Source organism: Stegostoma tigrinum, chromosome 6, assembly GCF_030684315.1.
Source record: "Stegostoma tigrinum isolate sSteTig4 chromosome 6, sSteTig4.hap1, whole genome shotgun sequence".
NCBI classification, from domain to species: domain Eukaryota; kingdom Metazoa; phylum Chordata; class Chondrichthyes; order Orectolobiformes; family Stegostomatidae; genus Stegostoma; species Stegostoma tigrinum.
Window position 1 is genome coordinate 91,722,554 of NC_081359.1, and position 19,138 is coordinate 91,741,691.

Genomic DNA, 19,138 nt, shown 5'->3' on the forward strand with positions numbered 1-19,138 from the left:
TAGGCTCTTCAGTCCATTGAGTCTGCTCCACTATTCAATGAGATCCTCAACTTTATTCTCCTACCTTATACACATTACCCCTGATCCCCTTACTAAACCTCTAAAATTGTAGTGAGATTTCTTTCAAGAGGACACCATGCCAGGCCGAGAGGACTCCATGTACCGCCCAAAGAGCACCATGCAGGGCTCTTGCAGGATCACCACACTAGGCTGAGAGGACATCACATTGGGCTCAGAGAATGCCATACTGAGCTGGAGCTATGTGGAGTTTGTGCATTCTACCTGTGCGCTGCTTGGGTTTCCTCCAGGTGCTCTGGTTTCTTCCCACAGTCCAAAGATGTGTTTGTTGGGTGGATTGACCATGCTAAATTGCCCACAGTGCCGAGGGATATTTAGGCTAGGTGAATTAGCCACAAGAAAAGCAGGGTTACAGGGATAGGGTAGTGGGGTGCATTTCAGTGGGAAGTCCTTCAGTGGGCCAGTGTGAACTTGATAGCTGAATGGCCTGCTTTCACATTGAAGGGATTCTATGATTCTGCAATATCCCTGATTGCGACTGACCCAAGCAGATGACTGGCTTTGGATAAGCCCCTGAATTGTGTGTAGACTGTACCTGTGACTGACAGTACAAGGAAGTACTGACTAACAAGAGTTGGACTGAGGAGTAGTCCCCATCAACTTCCAACATGGCCAAATGTTTGAATGAAAGTTGGCCTTGCAGGCAGCTGGCTCACACTGGAATTATGAGAATGACATTTCAGTGCACTGTACAGCAATCCCCCTCACCCCCACCAACAAATCCCCACCGACAAGCAGCCTGGCTAAGTATCTGTACAAAAGAGCTACATCCACTCGGCAGTACTGATCACATTTAGTGTCTCACTCCGAGCTCCAACACACTAACAGGCAAGGAACAGCGAAGCCAAGTATGGAAAGGCAAGGTGATGGATGCTGTGAATATGCACCAATTGAGTGAGAGCTAAGACAGCAAACGAGTATCCATGAGTTGCTGCCCGAGTAGTTATCCCTATGGGCAAGGAGTCCTCGCAGCAGCTTTTTGGTGCTGGTTGCCACTGTGCCCCACAATGCAAGCTCCTCTAATAGATCCTGGGATGTTGACAATGATCGGTTGCCAATGTCCGTGGATGTCGTGTCCATGAATCAGGCCCTGAGAAGCTTGTGGTGAGAGACTTGGAGGCTATTTGCAGTTAGAGGGTGAGCTGAAGTTGCTGAGTACCCCCTCTGACATCCACATTGTGAATTCTGCCGAGTTTGCTCATGGTGAGTGGTAGGCAGGAAAGGTGCAAGTTAAATAAGGTGAGGTGAAGTTGCTAAAGTTATTAACAAGCCACAATCCCCTCTAATGGGCAACTTGCCACTGCCGAGCAAGAATGTCACCTCAACATCCAGAGTGTAAAAGATTCAGTGGCTGGTCCTTCTTCAAGACAGCCCTCACTCTTGCACAATTCTGACACATTTCTCATCTCTGGCCTCATTGTTCAGGCGTCCATGAGATTCTATCCATGATTCTGTAATGGCCTTCATAAGACAGGTCTTTACTTTTCAGAAAGATAAAATATGGTTCTATCTCACATTTTAATTACTTCCCCATTATCCAGCCTGATTGCTGAAGAGTCAACGTCTAGAGTCATTGATCATACAGAACAGAAACAGATACTTTGGTCCAAATAGTCCATGCTGACCAGGTATCCTAAACTGAACTAGTCCAAATTTCATATTGTTCTGAAATTTCTTTTTCACTCCTCATTTATTTCATGACTATACTTTCATCTCTCTTCTGACTATCACCTTGACTTTAACGTATTAGCATGACACACTTTGTGATTCCTTTCCCCATGTGGAACACTCATTACACAGTTTAGATCATTGAGATTACTTTTTGATTTGCTAAAGCCCAGCATACCTTGCATTCATAGGTTCCTCAGGCACAAGTAACTGTTAATACCTTGTCTGCAGCAACAATTTTGTTCTTTTATCTACATTAATTTTCATTGTACATTGTGCACCAGTCTTATCAGTCAGCTCACGTGCTTTGGTGAGGTCCTCTCAGAAATACATTGTTTTTGAGCTTTGATTTATCATTTTTTTCTTTAATCTGTTTAATTGGTCCTTTCACCTCATATCCAAACGTTCATTCAAAAGGAATAAAGGCTGTAGATTTATTAGGAGCATTCATAATGGCCATAACAAAACTGGAGTCAGTGGAAACAGTGGAAGCTTTTTCTTTCTGATGAAGGGTCTGGGCCCGAAATGTTAGTTTTTGTGCTCCTGAGATGCTGCTTGGCCTGCTGTGTTCATCCAGCTCCACACTTTGTTACCTCGGTTTCTCCAGCATCTGCAGTTCCCATTAACTCTGAAGTCAGTGGAATCTGGGTAAAACTCTCCCCTGGTTTGTGTCATAGCTGGCAGAAAAGAATATGGTCATGAATATTATAAGTGCCATCTCAGCTCCAGGATATCTCTGCAGAAATTTCTCAATGTCGCATCCCAGGCCCAGCCATCTTAATCTACTTTGTCAATGATTTGTGGACATCAGTTTAGGAATGTTTGCCAACAAATGCACAATGTTCAGCAACATTCATGACTCCTCAGAAACTGAACTAGCACATGCACAAATGCAGTAAGATCTGAACAATATCCAGGTTTGGTCTGACAAGTGGAAGGCAACATAATAGGGGGATCAGATATTATGAGGAAAGGGCAGGTAAATGGACGTGAGGAATGTTGAATTAGCCAGGATCCTATTGAATGGAGAAGCAGGCTTGAGGGGCTTAATTTCTTGTGGTCTTATGATCTATTTCCTTCCCATTTCAGCAACGTTTGGTGATCCTTTGCTGGTTCTAAAATATCCCAAATCTTCAGACTTAACACTTTGGCAGATTAGAAGCCTTTTCTTTTAAACTAACATTATCTTTAACCTCCTGAGCAAGCTACAAATGTATCTTTCTTGCTGAATTTTTATTTTTCAATCCAATATATTTTTGAATATTGCTTAAAACAAACATGTTGCAGAAGGTATACATCTTGCACTCAATAGAACCGAATTACAAGAATACCAAATTCAATGGGAACAATAATTTGTATCGCATGAGTTAACAGTTGGCAAGTGGACTCTGATTGCCCAAGTATTGCCATGGAGAATGAAATGAAGAGCAATTAGCATCTGAGCATTTGCTTAAAGTCAATCAAACCTGATGAGACAAGGCGTGGGAAATGCATTAGCTATTCCCCAAACTTTTGTTTAGTTGAAAGATCTCAATGTGTAGGCATATTCTTTCTGTTCTTCAAGAATAGGGTTAAGGAGAATCCAGAGGGATTCTATAAATGCATTACAGACAAAAGGCTAACTAAGGAGAGAATAGGGTCCCTTGACAATCAGCAAAGCCACCTATATGTGGAGCCGAAGGAGATTGAGGAGATACTAAATGAGAATTTTGCAACAGTGTTTATTGTGGAGAAGGATGCAGAAGGTAGAGAACATGGGGAAATAAATCATGACATCTTGAAAAATGCCCATATTACAGAGGAGGAGGTGCTGGACATCTTAAAAATTATCTAAAACATCTTAAAAAGTGTATAAATCCCCAGGACCTGATCAGGTGTACCCTGGAACTCTATGGGAAGCTAGGGAAGAGATTGTTCGAAACAAAAACAGAAGTTGATGGAAAAGCTCAGCAGGTCTGGCAGCATCTGTGAAGAAAAAAATCAGTGATAACATTTCAGGACCGGTGACCATTCAAAGGGTCACTGGACCCAAAACATTAACTCTGATTTTTTCTTCACAGATGCTGCTAGACCTGCTGAGCTTTTCCAGCAACTTCTGTTTTTGTTACTGGTTTACAGCATCTGTAGCTCTTTCAGTTTTTTTAAAGAGATTGCTGGGCTCCTTGCTGAGATACTTGTATTATCAATAGTGACAGGCAAGGCACCAATAAACTGGCCGCTGGCTAATGTGGTGCCATTATTTAAGAAAAGCCAGGGAACGATAGTCCACTGAGCCTGCCATAAGTGGTGGACAAGTTGTTGGAGGGAATCCTGACAGGATCTACATGTATTTGGAAAGGCAAGGGCTGATTAGGGATAGTCAACATGGCTTTGTGCATGGGAAATCGTGTCTCATGAATTTGATTGAGTTTTTTGAAGAAGTAACGAAGAGGGTTGATGAGGGCAGTGTGGTGGATGTTATCTGTATGGACTTCAGTAAGGTGCTCAACAAGGTTCCTCATGGTTGAAGGGTTAGCAAGGTTAGTTCACACGGAATAGAGGGAGGACTGGCTATTTGGATATAGAACTGGCTCTAAGGTAGGAGAGACAATGTGGTAGTGGACAGTTGCTTTTCAGACTGGAAGACCGTGACCGGCTGTGCGCCACGAGGATCGGTGCTGGATCCATTGCTTCTCATTATTTATATAGATGAGTTGGATGTGAGCATAAGAAGTATAGTTAGTAAGTTTGTAAATGACACCAAAATTGGAGGCGTAGTTAGTAGTGAAGAAGGTCACATCAGAGTACAATGGGATTTTGATCAGATGAGCCAATGGCCCGAAGAGTGGCAGATGAAGTTTAATTTAAATAAACGTGAGGTGTTGCATTTTGGTAAGACAGATCAAAGCTGGACTTACACACTTAATGGTAAGCTCCTGGGGTGTGCTGCTGAACAAAGAGACCTTGGAGTGCAGGTTCTTAGTTCATTGAAAGTGTCACAGGTAGCTAGGATAGTGAAGAAGGCACTTGGTATGCTTGCTCTTTATTGATAAATGCATTGAATATAGGCATTGGGAGGTCATGTTGTGACTGTACAGGACACTAGTTCGGCCACTTTTGGAATATTGCACGCAATTCTGGTCTCCATGCTGTAGGAAGGATGTTATGAAACTTGAAATGGTTCAGAAAAGATGTACAAGGATGTTGCCAGGGTTGGTGGGTTTGAGCTATAGAGAGAGGCTGAATGAACTGGAGCTATTTTCCCTGGAGCATCAGAGGCTGAGGGATGACCTTATAGATGTTTATTAAATCATGAGGGGCACAAATAGGGTAAGTAGATAAGGTCTTTTCCCTAGTGCAGAAAAATCCAAAACTAGGGGGCATAGGTTTATGGTGAGGGGGGAAAGAATTAAAAGATGCTTAAGGGGCAACTTTTTCACGCAGAGGGTGGTGCTTTTATGGAATAAGGTGCCAGAGGAAGTGTTGGAGGCTGGTACAATTGCAAATTTAAAAGGCATCTGGATGTGTATATGAATAGGAAGAGTTTAGAGAAATGTGGACCAAATTAGGATATCTGGTTGGCATGGACAAGTTGGACCAAAGGCTTTGTTTCCATGCTATACCTGCCTATGAGTCACATAATCTCAAATTGGTTGTTTGTGTCATTATTCGAACAATTGGGACTATTAATAGATGTTGGACCATGCATATTCGGCATCCTTAAAGCTAACTGTGGATTAAATGTCTTTGTATGGCAATTCATTGCACAAAAATTAAATGTTGAAAAATATATACATATTATGTGAAACAGCTGCATACACTTTTTATATCTGTCAAGTGATTTTCATTTTCTTTTCTTCATTCATTCATGGAATAAGGGCATCACTGGCTAGGCAACATTTATTGCCCATCCCTAATCGCCAAGATTACAGTTAGGAGTCAGCCACATTGCTGTGGGTCTGGGGTCACATGTAGGCCAGACCAGGTAAGGATGGTTGTTTCCTTCGCTAAAGGACATGAGTGAACCAGGTGGGTTTTTCCAACAATTGATAATGGAGTTACAGTCATCATTAGACTCTTAATTCCACATATTTATTGAATTCAAATTCAACCATCTGCCGTGGTGTGATTTGTACCTGGGTCCCAGAACAAAAACAAAGTTGCTAGAAAAAAAACAGAGTTAACGTTTCAGGTCCAGTGACCCTTCTTCAGGACCCGTTTTGAGGGATGGTCACCAGACCCAAAATGTTAACTGTCTTTTCCTTCAAAGAGGCTGCCAGGCCTGCTGAGCTTTTCCAGCAACTTTGTTGATCCTGATTTACAGCATCTGCAATTCTCTCGGTTTTTATTTACTAAATCTCCAGAACATTACCTGAGTGACGGGACTAACAGTCCAGCGATAATCCCACAAGCCATTGCCTCTCCTAAACTCACAAACTGTTTTGTTGCAGACCTTTAGATATTATACAGTACTGATCATACAGTGCTCTTTGGTCATGTATCAGACAATGCATGTTGAGAAAATGAAGCATTTTATTTAGTTCTCATCTGAAAGCAGTCACTTCTAATTCAGTTTTAATACTGGGGACATTAAAAGAAAGTTTTATTCAGTGTTACATGCATATAGTTTGATCTCAAAGCAGAAAACCTAACCTGAGGAACTAATCAATACTGCAGGAAAAAGGCACCATACGATGATGTGGGTAACTAGCAATTCCTCATAAATTTAATTGGATGGTTAAAATTTATAATGCAATATTTGCCACCATGGGCGAAATATTGCATTCAATTTATGACTCCAGGTTTCTCCATTGGAATAGACAAATCTTTCCCTGTGATCATAAGAGTGGAGTCAAAGGCGTCAGGATAATAGCAAAGAACATTATAAGGCAGCTGCCCAGTGCATTACTGCTACTGGAGAAGCTCCCTGAGGTAGGCTAGTAACTCCAGAGAGGCCATTAGCCCATCACCAAGTCACCCTTTATTTAAACATCTCACTGATGCAGCTCCCTCAGAGCCAACTCTGAGAGTGAAAAGGATGTCTGACACTCCGTTCTCATCTATCAGCCGGGGGTCCTGGGAGCTGTTAATCTGGTACAATCAGGGAGGTGATTTTCTCTGAGGTCCACAAGCAAATGAACATCCAGTCTGCATATATATGTAAAGCCCCAGTTAGGGGCTATTTGGAATGCCACCACTGACTTAGTGAAGGCAGCTTCCCTGCAGCAATTCAGTGGGCCATCTGGGCAAGAGGCTAGATCCTCTAAAGAGAAAAAGAAGAAGGAGAAAACTCCATACTAATCACCTCAGGTCAGCTACCAGATTGGAAAGTTGTGCCTGTGTCAGCCTTTTAAAGGTTGTAATAATTTTCACTCCTTTCAGGGCACTCCTGTTTTGAGGTATCTTTGCATTTTCTCAGTTGTCACAGTAGCACCTACCCTTCTTGCTGGGGCTGCCCACACTCTAGAGCCTAATGATTGCCAGAACAGTGTATGAAGCCTACCTGCCGAATTGGATGGTGAGCTTGGAAACAGATAATTACAGTGCCACCATGGGCGAAATATCGTGCTCCGTCTAGCTCCTGGCAAATGTGGATTCTGGAGGCCAATTTAGTCCCAATGTCAGGGTCTTGAAGCCTGCAGGAAAGTTTTGTTCAGTGTTACATGCATATAGTTTGATCTCAAAGCAGAAAACCTAACCCGAGGAACTAATCAATACTGCAGGAAAAAGGCACCATACGATGATGTGGGTAACTAGCAATTCCTCATAAATTTAATTGGATGGTTAAAATTTATAACCACATTTAATTGCAAAGGCTAGTCAAACACTCAATCAATTTGAATCTTTCGGAGATGGATTGGGATACTTTATTTTTGCAGTTCACAAAATCACACGAAGAGAGTTACTTTTTTGTATTGAGACTAATTATGTTGATAGCTTAGTACCAATTCTTTGAGCACATGTTCCTGTTTGGAAAGTTAATTTATGTATCTGTTGCAAATATGTATATATATATGATCCTGGATTTTGTAGTCACTGGTGAAGTAATGATGTTTGCTGCTGACTTCAAGGAACCCATTCAAGTATTCATTTCATTCTGACACCAGCTAAAGGGAATATCTAACAACAGCACGTCAAACAGGCTAAAGTGATCGATCACATTGAAACATAAAATAATAGTAGGAGTAGGCCATTCAGCCCTTCAAGCCTGCTTCGCTATTCAATATGACCATGGCTAATTATCTACTCAGTACCCTCTCCCCACTTTGTGCCCATACCATTTGATCCTTTCAGCCCTAAGAACTATATCTAACTGCTTTTTGAAAACATTCAATGTTTTGGCCTCAACCATCTTTTAAACAGAGAATTCCACAGGCTCACCACTCTCTGAATCAAGGAATTTTTCCTAATTTCAGTCCTAAATGACCCATCCTATATTCTTAGACTATGACCTCCAGTTCTGGATTCCCTGCTCATCAGGAGCATCTTTTTTGCATTTACCCTGTCTAGTTCTGTCAGAATTTTATAAGTTTCTATGAGATCCCTTTGTTGCACGCTTTCCATAACCACAACATCGTTTCTCACGTAAGGAGACAAAAATTGCACACAATACCCCATGTGTCCCTACAGCGAGACATCCCTGCTCCTGTACACAAATTCTCTCGTCATGAGGCCAACATACCATTTGCCTTCTTTGCTGCCTGCCGTACCTGAATGCTTACTTTCAGAAACTAGTGTACAAGGACACTCGGGCCTCATTGCATGTCTCCATTCAGGTCATAGTCTGCCTTCTTGTTTTTGCTTCCAAAATGGATAACCTTACATTTAGCAACATTATACGTCATCTGCCATGCATTTGTCCACCCGCTGAACTTGTCTAAATTACACTGAAGCATTTCAGCATCCTCCTCACAATTCACCCTTCCACCAGCTTTGTGCTGTCTGCAAATTTGGAGATATCACATTTAGTTCCTTCATCTAAGTCACGATTGTGTATTGCGAGTAGCTGAGGTCCAAGCACTGATCTCAACAATACCCCAGTAATCATTGCCTATTACTTGGGAAAAGGCCAGTTTATTCATACTCTTTGTTTCCTGTCTGCTAATCACTTCTCCATCCATGTCATTATGTTACCCAAATTGCACACACTTTTAATTTCTATTCCATTATGGGGAATTTTGCCAAAAGCCTTCTGCTATTCAAGTAAAACGCATTCACTGGCTTCCTCAAATAAATTCTCCCAGTTATTTCCTTGAAGCATTCCAGGAGTTGGTCAAGCATGATTTCCCATTCATAAATGTACACTGACTCTGTCCAATCCCATTTCCAAGAGCTCAGATATTATACCGGACTCCAGCAAATTCCTTACTACTGATGTCAGATTAATCAGCCCATAATTCCCTGTTTTCTCTCTATGTACCTTTTTTAATAGCTACCCTCCAATGTGTAGGAACTCTAGAGTCTACAGAATCTTGAAAAGGTGACTACCAATGTACCCACTATTTCTAGGGCAACTTCCTAAAGTATGCTTGGATGTAGTTTTCCAAGGCCTGGGAATTTAACTGCCTTTAATCTCAAGATGATTTCCCTGCTAATTATCATTTCTTACAGTTCCTCTCTCTCACTAGATGCTGTGTTCACCAACACTTTTGAGACGTTATTTATAAAATCCTTTGTGAAGACAGAACCAAAATATGTATCTAATTAGTTTGCCATCCTTTTCTTCCCCTCATTATAACTTCCCCTGTTCATTCTGTAAGGCACCTATATTTGTCTAAGCTAATCTTTTTCTCTTCACGTATCTATAGAAGCTTATCATATCAGTTACTACATTCCACACAAGCTTAGTCTATTCTCCCCCCTCTTAATCAATCCCTTTGTTCTTCTTCACTGAAACCTAAATTGCTCTCAATCCTCATATCTGCTGCATTTTTGATTAATTTATATGCCTCTTCCTTGCATCTAACTCTATCTCTAACTCCCCTTGTTAGCCACAGTTGGGCCATCTTTCCCATTGAAGTTGTATGCCACATAGAATGAACATGGTCAGTCTTCTCCAAGGAGCTTCACATAACTGACAGCAATTAACAATCTAGTTATCACATTGAAAAGCTCTCACATGTACAACTAAGAATTTACAAACAAGTCTTTTCTTTCAATTCTTTTATATAATTTTATTCAAAGCAGAAGGAAGATTGGGAAACATACTTGGGATTAAGGTAGAAGTTGAATTATAGTTAACTTTATCAAAGTATTAAAAACTAATGTTTTTCATTGTTTAAAGAAGTGGAGTAATTTTTAAATCATGGAATGGAGAAATTTTACATTGACAAATATAAAATTAGTTTCCAAAGTCACATAGATGGTCATAAGTAATTATAACTGAGTAGACTGTTAAAATTGTGGTTACACCTCATCCAACTGGGCACAACTCCTTCAAGCATTTTTACAATCAGTATAATTGCATTGAAAGAATAAATTCACATCGATTCAATAGTAGCAAATTGCTTTCCATTTTCAACAAATTCAGCAGCACCCCTAATGGAGGGGTAGAAACACATTAACAACACTTTCTGGATTTTCACATTTACCTGCATATTTGTTGATTTCGAAGTTGTTGACACTTCCACAGAGTAATGACAGCGAATGGTGCTAGTTTTTCTATCTTGAGGACTGCAAAATTTAGGCCATTATTGTTGCAAATTCTGACCAGGGACAGGTATCTTGTTGAGATGAGTTACTACCTTAAGCATTGAAAAGTTTTAATTTAAAGGAATTGCCCCACCTAATGTCTACTGTGGCAATAATATAATCCTGAAATATAACAATTATATCTCGTCGTGATCTGAGCTAATTATTTGTATATTTTACATGTGCCCTCATATAGCTCTCCAATCCTTCCCACTTGTAAGGTTGGACCAAGTTTAACTAACTTTAGTGGCTTTATTTTTCACAAAACAAGGAGGTCACAGATGTAATCCAAACCCATTTATTCCACCCAATTTCACTTTGTTTTCCTTAAGTGTGAAAAATAATAAATACACAATGCTCCCTTACGGGGGGATTACCTTGCTTGTTATTTCAAAATGGTCTTATGGTTTCATCAAATGTAAGAATCACATTTTAATTTCTAAGTCAGTGCAGAATGTCCTTTCTCTACTGTCTTTTGTTTTCATTCATTAACTGGGAGATGCAGTAAGATCTCCTGAGGTCACAAACTGCACTATAGAAATGGAAGTTGTCCATTTTCTTCCGGCAGCCCATTTACAATGTGAGTTTTCAGTCGGACTGTTGACCTGTTCAGTTCCAGTGAATAAAGGTGGCTCATCAAACATTGGCATATCTACTGGAATGTTTAATTATCTTCCATTGTCTCCACCACAGTGTTGTTATTTCATCTGAATTTTAATGCAAATCTCTCAGACCTTCTGTCCTTTGAATTTAACTGTTAGATTTTTATTAGATCATATGTAAAAGCACCCTTACAACAACACAGTTAGAGATCTTCAACTATTACAATTAGATTATCGCTATATCTTTGCATGTCAATTTAATGTTAATTTTGGTTTAAAGTGCAAAACAACATTTGTGATGCCCTATAGTTTTTTCAAAGATGTGAGGAATTGCATATATCTGATAGCTAAAGAAGAAAATTCTCGGTTTTTTTCTCACTATTTGTTGGAATGTGTCATTTTGTTCTTGTTGCATCCTTTGTTTCCTTGAAAAGATGGTAATGTAATTTCTTAAACAGTTACTATTCTTGTGGCAATGATGATGCTGACTCAATGGAGGGAAATTTCCAGATATTGACCCAGGCTAATAATGAAATGGCAAGGCATGTCCAAGTAGGATATACATGACCTGGAGACAGTAGAATGCCAATGACATTGCTGATCTTATCATTCTCAATGATGAAGATAGCGAGTCAAGGCAGTATTGTTGAAGTAATCCTGGTGAGTTCTTGCAGTGCATCATTCAAACACACAGCACTAATGGTGGAGAGAGTGAATATTTTGTCCAGTGGCAGGGGTAATCAATCGTTCTAGATAATGTTGAACTTCTCGAATTCTGTTACAGCTGTATTCATCCAGCCAAGTATTCCATCACACTCTATCTGAACCTTATGGAGTAAAAGGACAGGACAAGAACTTCTCAGTGCAGAACATCCACCCTCTCCCCTGCTTATAGTTATAGTCAGTCTTACAGTCACTGCTCCAGTGAATCTTTTGTCAGTGGTTTGATTTTTGGTCTTAGGTAATAGAAGTGAAACTTACCAAAGTATCATTGAAATGAAAATACTCTGAAAGGCAAAGGTTTAAAAATCTCAAAAATGATAGCAACATGAAAGAGAGAAGCTATAAAGGAGAATGCCAGAAATCACTCCATTCTACAGCATTTGTGACTAACCAATCATAAGCCATCTTTATCTGTCAGCAAGTACTTAGACTTGAAACTGATAGCATATAAAGATCTTATATCTTAATTTCAGATTAACTGAGTAAACATGTACATTACCTACAGCTCAATTATCAACAGGAAAACATTTATCATTCTTAGTGGAATAATCATATACTGCTACTGGAGTTAAAATTCTTCTTCCTTCTTCCATAGTGTAATGCCTTCTAATGTTTCATTTATTGTTCTTTTTAAAGGTAACACAGTATGATCCTGATGACCATTACCAGGCTGTTACCCCAAATGCTTTTAGCACCATCTACATCAACCCAAGGAACTGTGGCCACCCATATTTAGGTATAGTATTCAAAGTTCTGCATTATTTTACAATGACATTAGGTTACAAGTCCATCATTAAATTCATTTAGTTTAAACATGTTTCTATCCATTCTTGAGGCATAGAAGGGTTAGCAGAATGCAGGGGATGGGGACAATCGAAATGTGGAGCTGGTTTAAGGAACAGATATTGCGCCTCCTTGACAAGCATGTCCCTCTCAGGCAGGAAGGAAGTGATAAGGTAAGGGAACTGTGGTTTACTAAGAAAATTGTATCTCTTGTTAAGTGGAAGAGGGAGGCTTATGTGACGATGAGACGAGATGGTTCAGATGAGGCAATGGAGAGTTACAGGTTAGCTAGCAAGGATTTAAAGAGAGAGTTAAGAAGAGCAAGGAGGGGACATGAGCAGACATTGGCAGGTAGAATAAAGGAGAACCCTAAAGCTTTCTATAGGTATGTGAGGAATAAGAGGGTGCCTAGGGTAGGAATAGGGCCAGTCAAAGACAGAAGTGGGAAGTTGTGTGTGGACCCTGTGGAGATTGGAGAGGTGCTAAATGATTATTTCTCATCTGTTTTCACTAGGAACAGGAGAATATTGTAGAGGAGATGACTGAGTTACGGGCTACTAGAATTGAAAAGATTAAGGTTAGTAAGGAGGAGGTGTTATCAATTCTAGAAGGTGTGAAGATAGATAAATCCCCTGGGCCAGATGGGATTTTTCCAAGGATTGTCTGGGAAGCTGGGGAGGAGGTGGCGGAGCCTTTGGCCTTGATCTTTGAGTCGTCATTGTCTATAGGTTTAGTACCAAAGGACTGGAGGATTGCAAATGTTGTGCCCTTGTTCAAGAAGAGCAGTAGGAATGACCCAGGTAATTATAGGCCTGTGAGCCTTATGTCTGTTGTAGGAAAAATTTTGGAAAGGATTATAAGAGGTAGGATTTATAATCATCTAGCAAGCAACAATTTGATTGGAGATAGTCAGCATGGATTCGTCAAGGGCAGGTCGTGTCTCACAAACCTCACTGAGTTTTTTGAGAAGGTGACCAAGCATGTGGATGAAGGTAAGGCAGTTGACGTGGTGTACGTGGACTTCAGTAAAGCCTTTGATAAGGTTCCACATGGTAGGCTATTGGAGAAAATATAGAGGCATGGGATTGAGGGAGATTTAGCAGTTTGGATTAGAAACTGGCTTTCTGTAAGAAGGCAACGAGTGGTGGTTGATAGAAAATATTCAGCCTGGAGTCCAGTTACTACTGGTGTGCCTCAAGGATCTGTTTTGGGACCACTGCTGTTTGTCATTTTTATAAATGACTTGGACGCAGGCATAGGTGGATGGGTTAGTAAGTTTGCAGATGACACTAAAGTTGGTGGAGTGGTGGACAGTGTGGAAGAATGTTGCAGGGAGACTTGGATAAACTGCAGAATTGGGCTGAAAGGTGGCAAATAGAGTTTAATACGGATAAATGTGAGGTGATTCACTTTGAGAGGAATAATAGGAAGGCAGAATACCGGGTCAATGGAAAGATTCTTTTGGTAGTGTAGATGTGCAGAGGGTTCTTGATGTCCATGTACATAGATCCCTGAAAGTTGCCACCCAGGTTGATAGTGCTGTTAAGAAGGCTTACGGCGTGTTAGGTGTTATTGGTAGAGGGATTGAGTTCCAGAGCCATGATGTCATGCTGCAACTGTACAAAACACTAGTGCTGCCTCATTTGGAATATTGCGTGCGGTTCTGGTCGCCCCATTACAGGAAGGATAGGGAAGCATTGGAAAAGGTGCAGAGGAGATTTACCAGGATGTTGCCTGGTCTGAAGCGCAGGCCCTTTGAAGAAAGGCTGATGGACTTGGGTCTGTTCTCATTGGAGAGAAGGAGGCTAAGAGGGGATTTAATAGAGACATAGAAGATGATCAGAGGATTAGATAAGGTGGACAGTGAGAGTCTTTTTTTGAGGATGATGACTTCAGCTTGTACAAGTGGGAATAGCTACAAATTGAGGGGTGATAGATTTAAGACAGATGTCAGAGGCAGGTTCTTTACTCAGAGAGTGGTAAGGGCGTGGAACGCCCTGCCTGCCAATGTAGTTAACTCAGCCACTTTAGGGGCATTTAAACAATCCTTGGATAAGCACATGGATAATGATGGGATAGTGTGAGGGGAGGGGCTTAGATTAGTTCCCAGTTCGGCGCAACATCGAGGGCCGAAGGGCCTGTTCTGCACTGTATTGTTCTAAGTTCTATGCTCTATGTTCTATCCAACATTTTCAGATCAATATTTTTTGACTGGTATTAGTTTGAAGAACAGGTCACTAGACATGTAGTAGCAGACATAAAGGGCATATTCCAGAATACACAACAGTTATATTCAAAGCATAACAACATTTCCAAAGGAAGGATTCATTATCTGTGGTTAACTCGTTAAGGTTAAAGATAGTGCTGAAGTAAAAGAAAAAGCATCTAATTTTGCTAAGGTAGGTGGTAGACCAGACAATTAAATAGAATAAAAATAAGATTATTTGAAAAATTAACAAATTATTAATTACAAAGAACAAAGAAAATTACAGCACCAAAACAGGCCTTTCTGCCCTCCAAGCCTCACTAACGCGCCGACCATCACAACTAAAACCCCTTTTTCTTCTGGGCACCATATTCCCATCTTATTCATGTATTTATCAAGAAGCCCTTTAAAAGTGACTATAGTATCTCCTTCCACTACCTCCCCGGCAGCGAAAGTGTAAGAAAATAATAGATATAAATACAAAAGGTAGTAAGAATTTCAATATGTAATTTTGAAAAAGAGTTAAAGTGAGTATTGATCTTATAGAAAGTGAGTTAAGGGGAAAACTGATAATGGAAAATAAAGGCATATAAGATGAAACGAGTTTTTGGAGCTCTTTCCTGAAAGGCAAGGAAGCTGTGGCCTAAAATATTTTTGGGTCAGAGGTAAATAAATTCTTCTTAAGCCAGGGAGTGTAGATGTTGGAGGAGGTAGGCATGTTCACCTGTACTTATAATCAGCTCAGCTATGATCTTGTTGAATAGCAGAACACTTTCGAATGGCCAACTCTTACTTGTTTATTTGTTCAGAATCTAAGACTTCACAAGCATTCCTGAAGGTTCTGCACAATTTTCAGGTCATTTCAATATTGCGTCAAATATTTCTAATGTTCAAAACATATTGTTCTTAGTTTTATTTAAAAATGATCATTAAAGCATTTCCATTTTCATTTATCCAATTTTAACTTGTTTTTTTTGTGCCATATAGAGTGTGACAGGAGGAAGGAGGGAGTGTTGGAGTTTCACAGAATTTTGCAACACATTTATTATGAAAATGTTTAACCAAAACGAAGTTGAAAACCCCTTACACAGATCCAAGCCAAATTTCTTTAAAGTCAGGCAACACCGGGTTACGGTTCAACAGGTTTATTTGAAATCTCAAGCTTTCGGTGTTCGGCTTTCCGAGCAAGATGTTCATCCAGCTATTTTTAATCAAACAAGTAACTTTGTTGTATTAGTCACATAATTCTTTCTGGTGCTACCTTCCACTTAGCATCGTGAAATTGATCCGAGGGGGAAAGGCCAAGTTTCGCGTGACTGTTGTCATTGAGAGTATACATCTCATGATACCTCCGAGCACACTTCCAGCGAAGGGTACTGTTTTAAATCATGCTTTCTGTTGAAGCAGACACAGAGAAGATATGTTTAACAAGGCCATTCCCAATTTATTCTGATTCCAGGGCTATCAAATAATTGCATGGAGGGTTTCAGTCAGGTCGTTACTGGCTAGTACCTTGGCAGGTATTTTTCATCCATGCCATTCAGAGTAATTAGAGTGTTTCCAAGGAGGCATCTAACATTATGGTTAGTCATGTATTTGTATATCGTGGAGGTGCCTTCAAATTTGCCATTGTAGCTTTTATTTTCAGAAAAGGAGACTGCCCCTGACCTAATCATCTGACAGTGTAGACTAAATTCATCTCCATCTACAGTTGTTAGCTACAAGTTGGTCAAAAGTTTTTCTCATTCATTCTGACCTACCTGACTCCTCTCCTCAATTCTTCTTGCTGAAACTTGTCAGACTGAGGAATTCCCGTTAAGAAATTTTTGGTGCAAGTAATAGTGCTGAGGAGAAAAATTACCTTTGGCACAAAGGCTTAAGCGAACTTAAAATCGCCAAAATTATCAAATATAGTTAACTTTAATATTAGTTTACGCTGGACATCCATCGTACTTGAACAACAAGAAATGTCAAGCAGAACAGACAAGCAGCCAAATTAGTATTCAAATGAGGCATCCACGTTAGAGGTAAATCCTTCCAATACTGCTTATCCAGTCCATTGGAGAATGATTAGGGACATTGTGGGGCAGCCCTTCTGCCTCTCCTACTCCATGGCCACCTGAAGAGTTGATATGCCATGGGAACATCCACATTGCCAGCTCGATCCAGACACCTGATTATAAATAAAAAACTGAAATAAATGGTTAGATACTCACAAATGTGATAACTTTACATTAAATTTTGTGTTTTTCTTCTCTCTCAGGGCCGGGAGCGAGCCACATTTGGGTCCATCAGAATCCATGTTGCAGCACAGGTGGACAAATTGCACTGGGGATGCTTGCTGGGGCTGTGACAGGCACTGTGCTGAGGTCACTGATGTGGTCACCATGTTGGCTCTAAAATAGCATTGCTATGAAGGCAGTAACTTTCCCATTGCTGCATTTACTTCAGCTTTACAATGGTTTTTGTGTGTGTAAGCTTCTACTTACTACTTAGAAAATAATATAGACTATCGGTACAATTAGTCATGAAATAATTAGCCTAGACTTTGGTTTCAAGCAAACTTGAATATCCAAAGATTTAATGCACAGAATATATGTTGATTTTGGAACTATACTACACTTAAATATACTACACTTAAACATAGTGTATTAATGCAGCATTTTGAAAAATATAGGTGAAAGCTAAATTATATTCTTTACAGAAAATTTAAATTTCTTCTGTTAAGATGTAAGTAGCAGTTTCTGCTTAAACGTGTGATGATCTGTGACTGTTTCGTGCGGATACAGACAATATTTTCCTGATTCATTTCGCTAACTGCCCTCTGACACACCCCTCCTCAACAAACAACCCCAATTTTTTTGATTCCTGAAGGCTATGGAAAAACTTTGGCCAACAGAGACAATGATTTTTCCACTGGCTGCCTCTGTTGGTAAGCAACTGACTTCTGCTTAGAAATTCTGCACATTGGGATGGCAATGATGGGCAGCACAGCATATGAGCAGCAACAGATGTACATGCAGGAACAATCAGCCCAAAACACATTCGATAAAGTTTCAGTGTTATACATTGAGCCCTGTAGGAGGATGTCCAAGACTATGCTTGAAGAAGCATTTTATTATTTGATATGCAGAAAAGGTAGATTGAAGTGATTCAGATGTAAAGTGTGTTCTACCAGTGTGAATGTAAACTTTGTTACTCAAGTGGTCATTTAACCTATTTAGATTTTATCCCAAATCAGCTTTAATTTTAGCTTTGTCTGTTCCTTAAAATGAAATGTCAACAACATTAATCATTCCTCAGTCCAAGCAATTTTCAAGTACTCTGACAATTAAATGATGAGGTAAAAATAAAATAATGCAGATGCTGGAAATCTGAAACAATCATAGAAAATACTGGAGAAATTCAGCAGGCCTGGCAGCATCTTTGAAGAGAGAAACAGAGTTAATGTTTTGGGTCTGGTACGATTTCGTTGTGTTAAACGTCGAAGTCTTGTCACCCTCGCCCATATTTGAATAACTAATGTATGATTGGTGAGAAAAGTGAAAGCAAACAGGGGGCACAGTTTTCTCCTGGCTATGATCACTGAGATTGGTGGTCATAGTGAGGAGGCTGGTGGTAGCAGAGGTTGGATATATGAATTGTTGCCATGCTTGTAAAGTCTTGGCCTGTTTCTTGATCCCCACCTTTCATTCCATCGAGGGCCTGTGGCAGGTCTTTGCACCAGGTTTTTAAAGATGCTGCTCCTCTGGACAGCCAATAGGCATGGACACAGAATACGAGGCAGGAGTCCAGGAATATCCCTCTTACCCAAATTACATGCACCTACTCCAAACACAGCAGATTCCTGCTTTAAGATAATAAAATGTGAGGCTGGATGAACACAGCAGGCCAAGCAGCATCTCAGGAGCACAAAAGCTGACGTTTCGGGCCTAGACCCTTCATCAGAGAGGGGGATGGGGGGAGGGAACTGGAATAAATAGGGAGAGAGGGGGAGGCGGACCGAAGATGGAGAGCATCTCCATCTTGCTCTCCATCTTCGGTCCGCCTCCCCCTCTCTCCCTATTTATTCCAGTTCCCTCCCCCCATCCCCCTCTCTGATGAAGGGTCTAGGCCCGAAACGTCAGCTTTTGTGCTCCTGAGATGCTGCTTGGCCTGCTGTGTTCATCCAGCCTCACATTTTATTATCTTGGAATCTCCAGCATCTGCAGTTCCCATTATCTCAGATTCCTGCTTTAACTGGTTCTCAGCATTGGTTTTCTCTTTACTACACTTACAAAATTTCTCACATGCAGTGAAATCCATCCTGTCCATTCCAAAGAGGGAAGGTGCGAATTTCCTATTTGAAAGTGGAATAGCGCTGGAAGTATTTCCATTTGACGTCATGATTTGGGAAGAATATCTTCAA

General features: G+C 40.4%; 1 protein-coding gene across 1 annotated transcript in view; it reads left to right on the top strand.

The window, feature by feature from the left end:
• plekhb1 (pleckstrin homology domain containing B1) overlaps positions 1-18,580 on the top strand; it is an 85,273-nt gene extending 66,693 nt beyond the window's left edge. Inside the window, exons 5-6 of the mRNA XM_059646938.1 lie at positions 12,378-12,477; positions 16,994-18,580. Coding sequence (XP_059502921.1) covers positions 12,378-12,477; positions 16,994-17,130 — 237 coding nt within the window. The 3' untranslated portion in view covers positions 17,131-18,580. The remainder of the gene's footprint in view (positions 1-12,377; positions 12,478-16,993) is intronic.
• Positions 18,581-19,138: the final 558 nt, after the last annotated feature.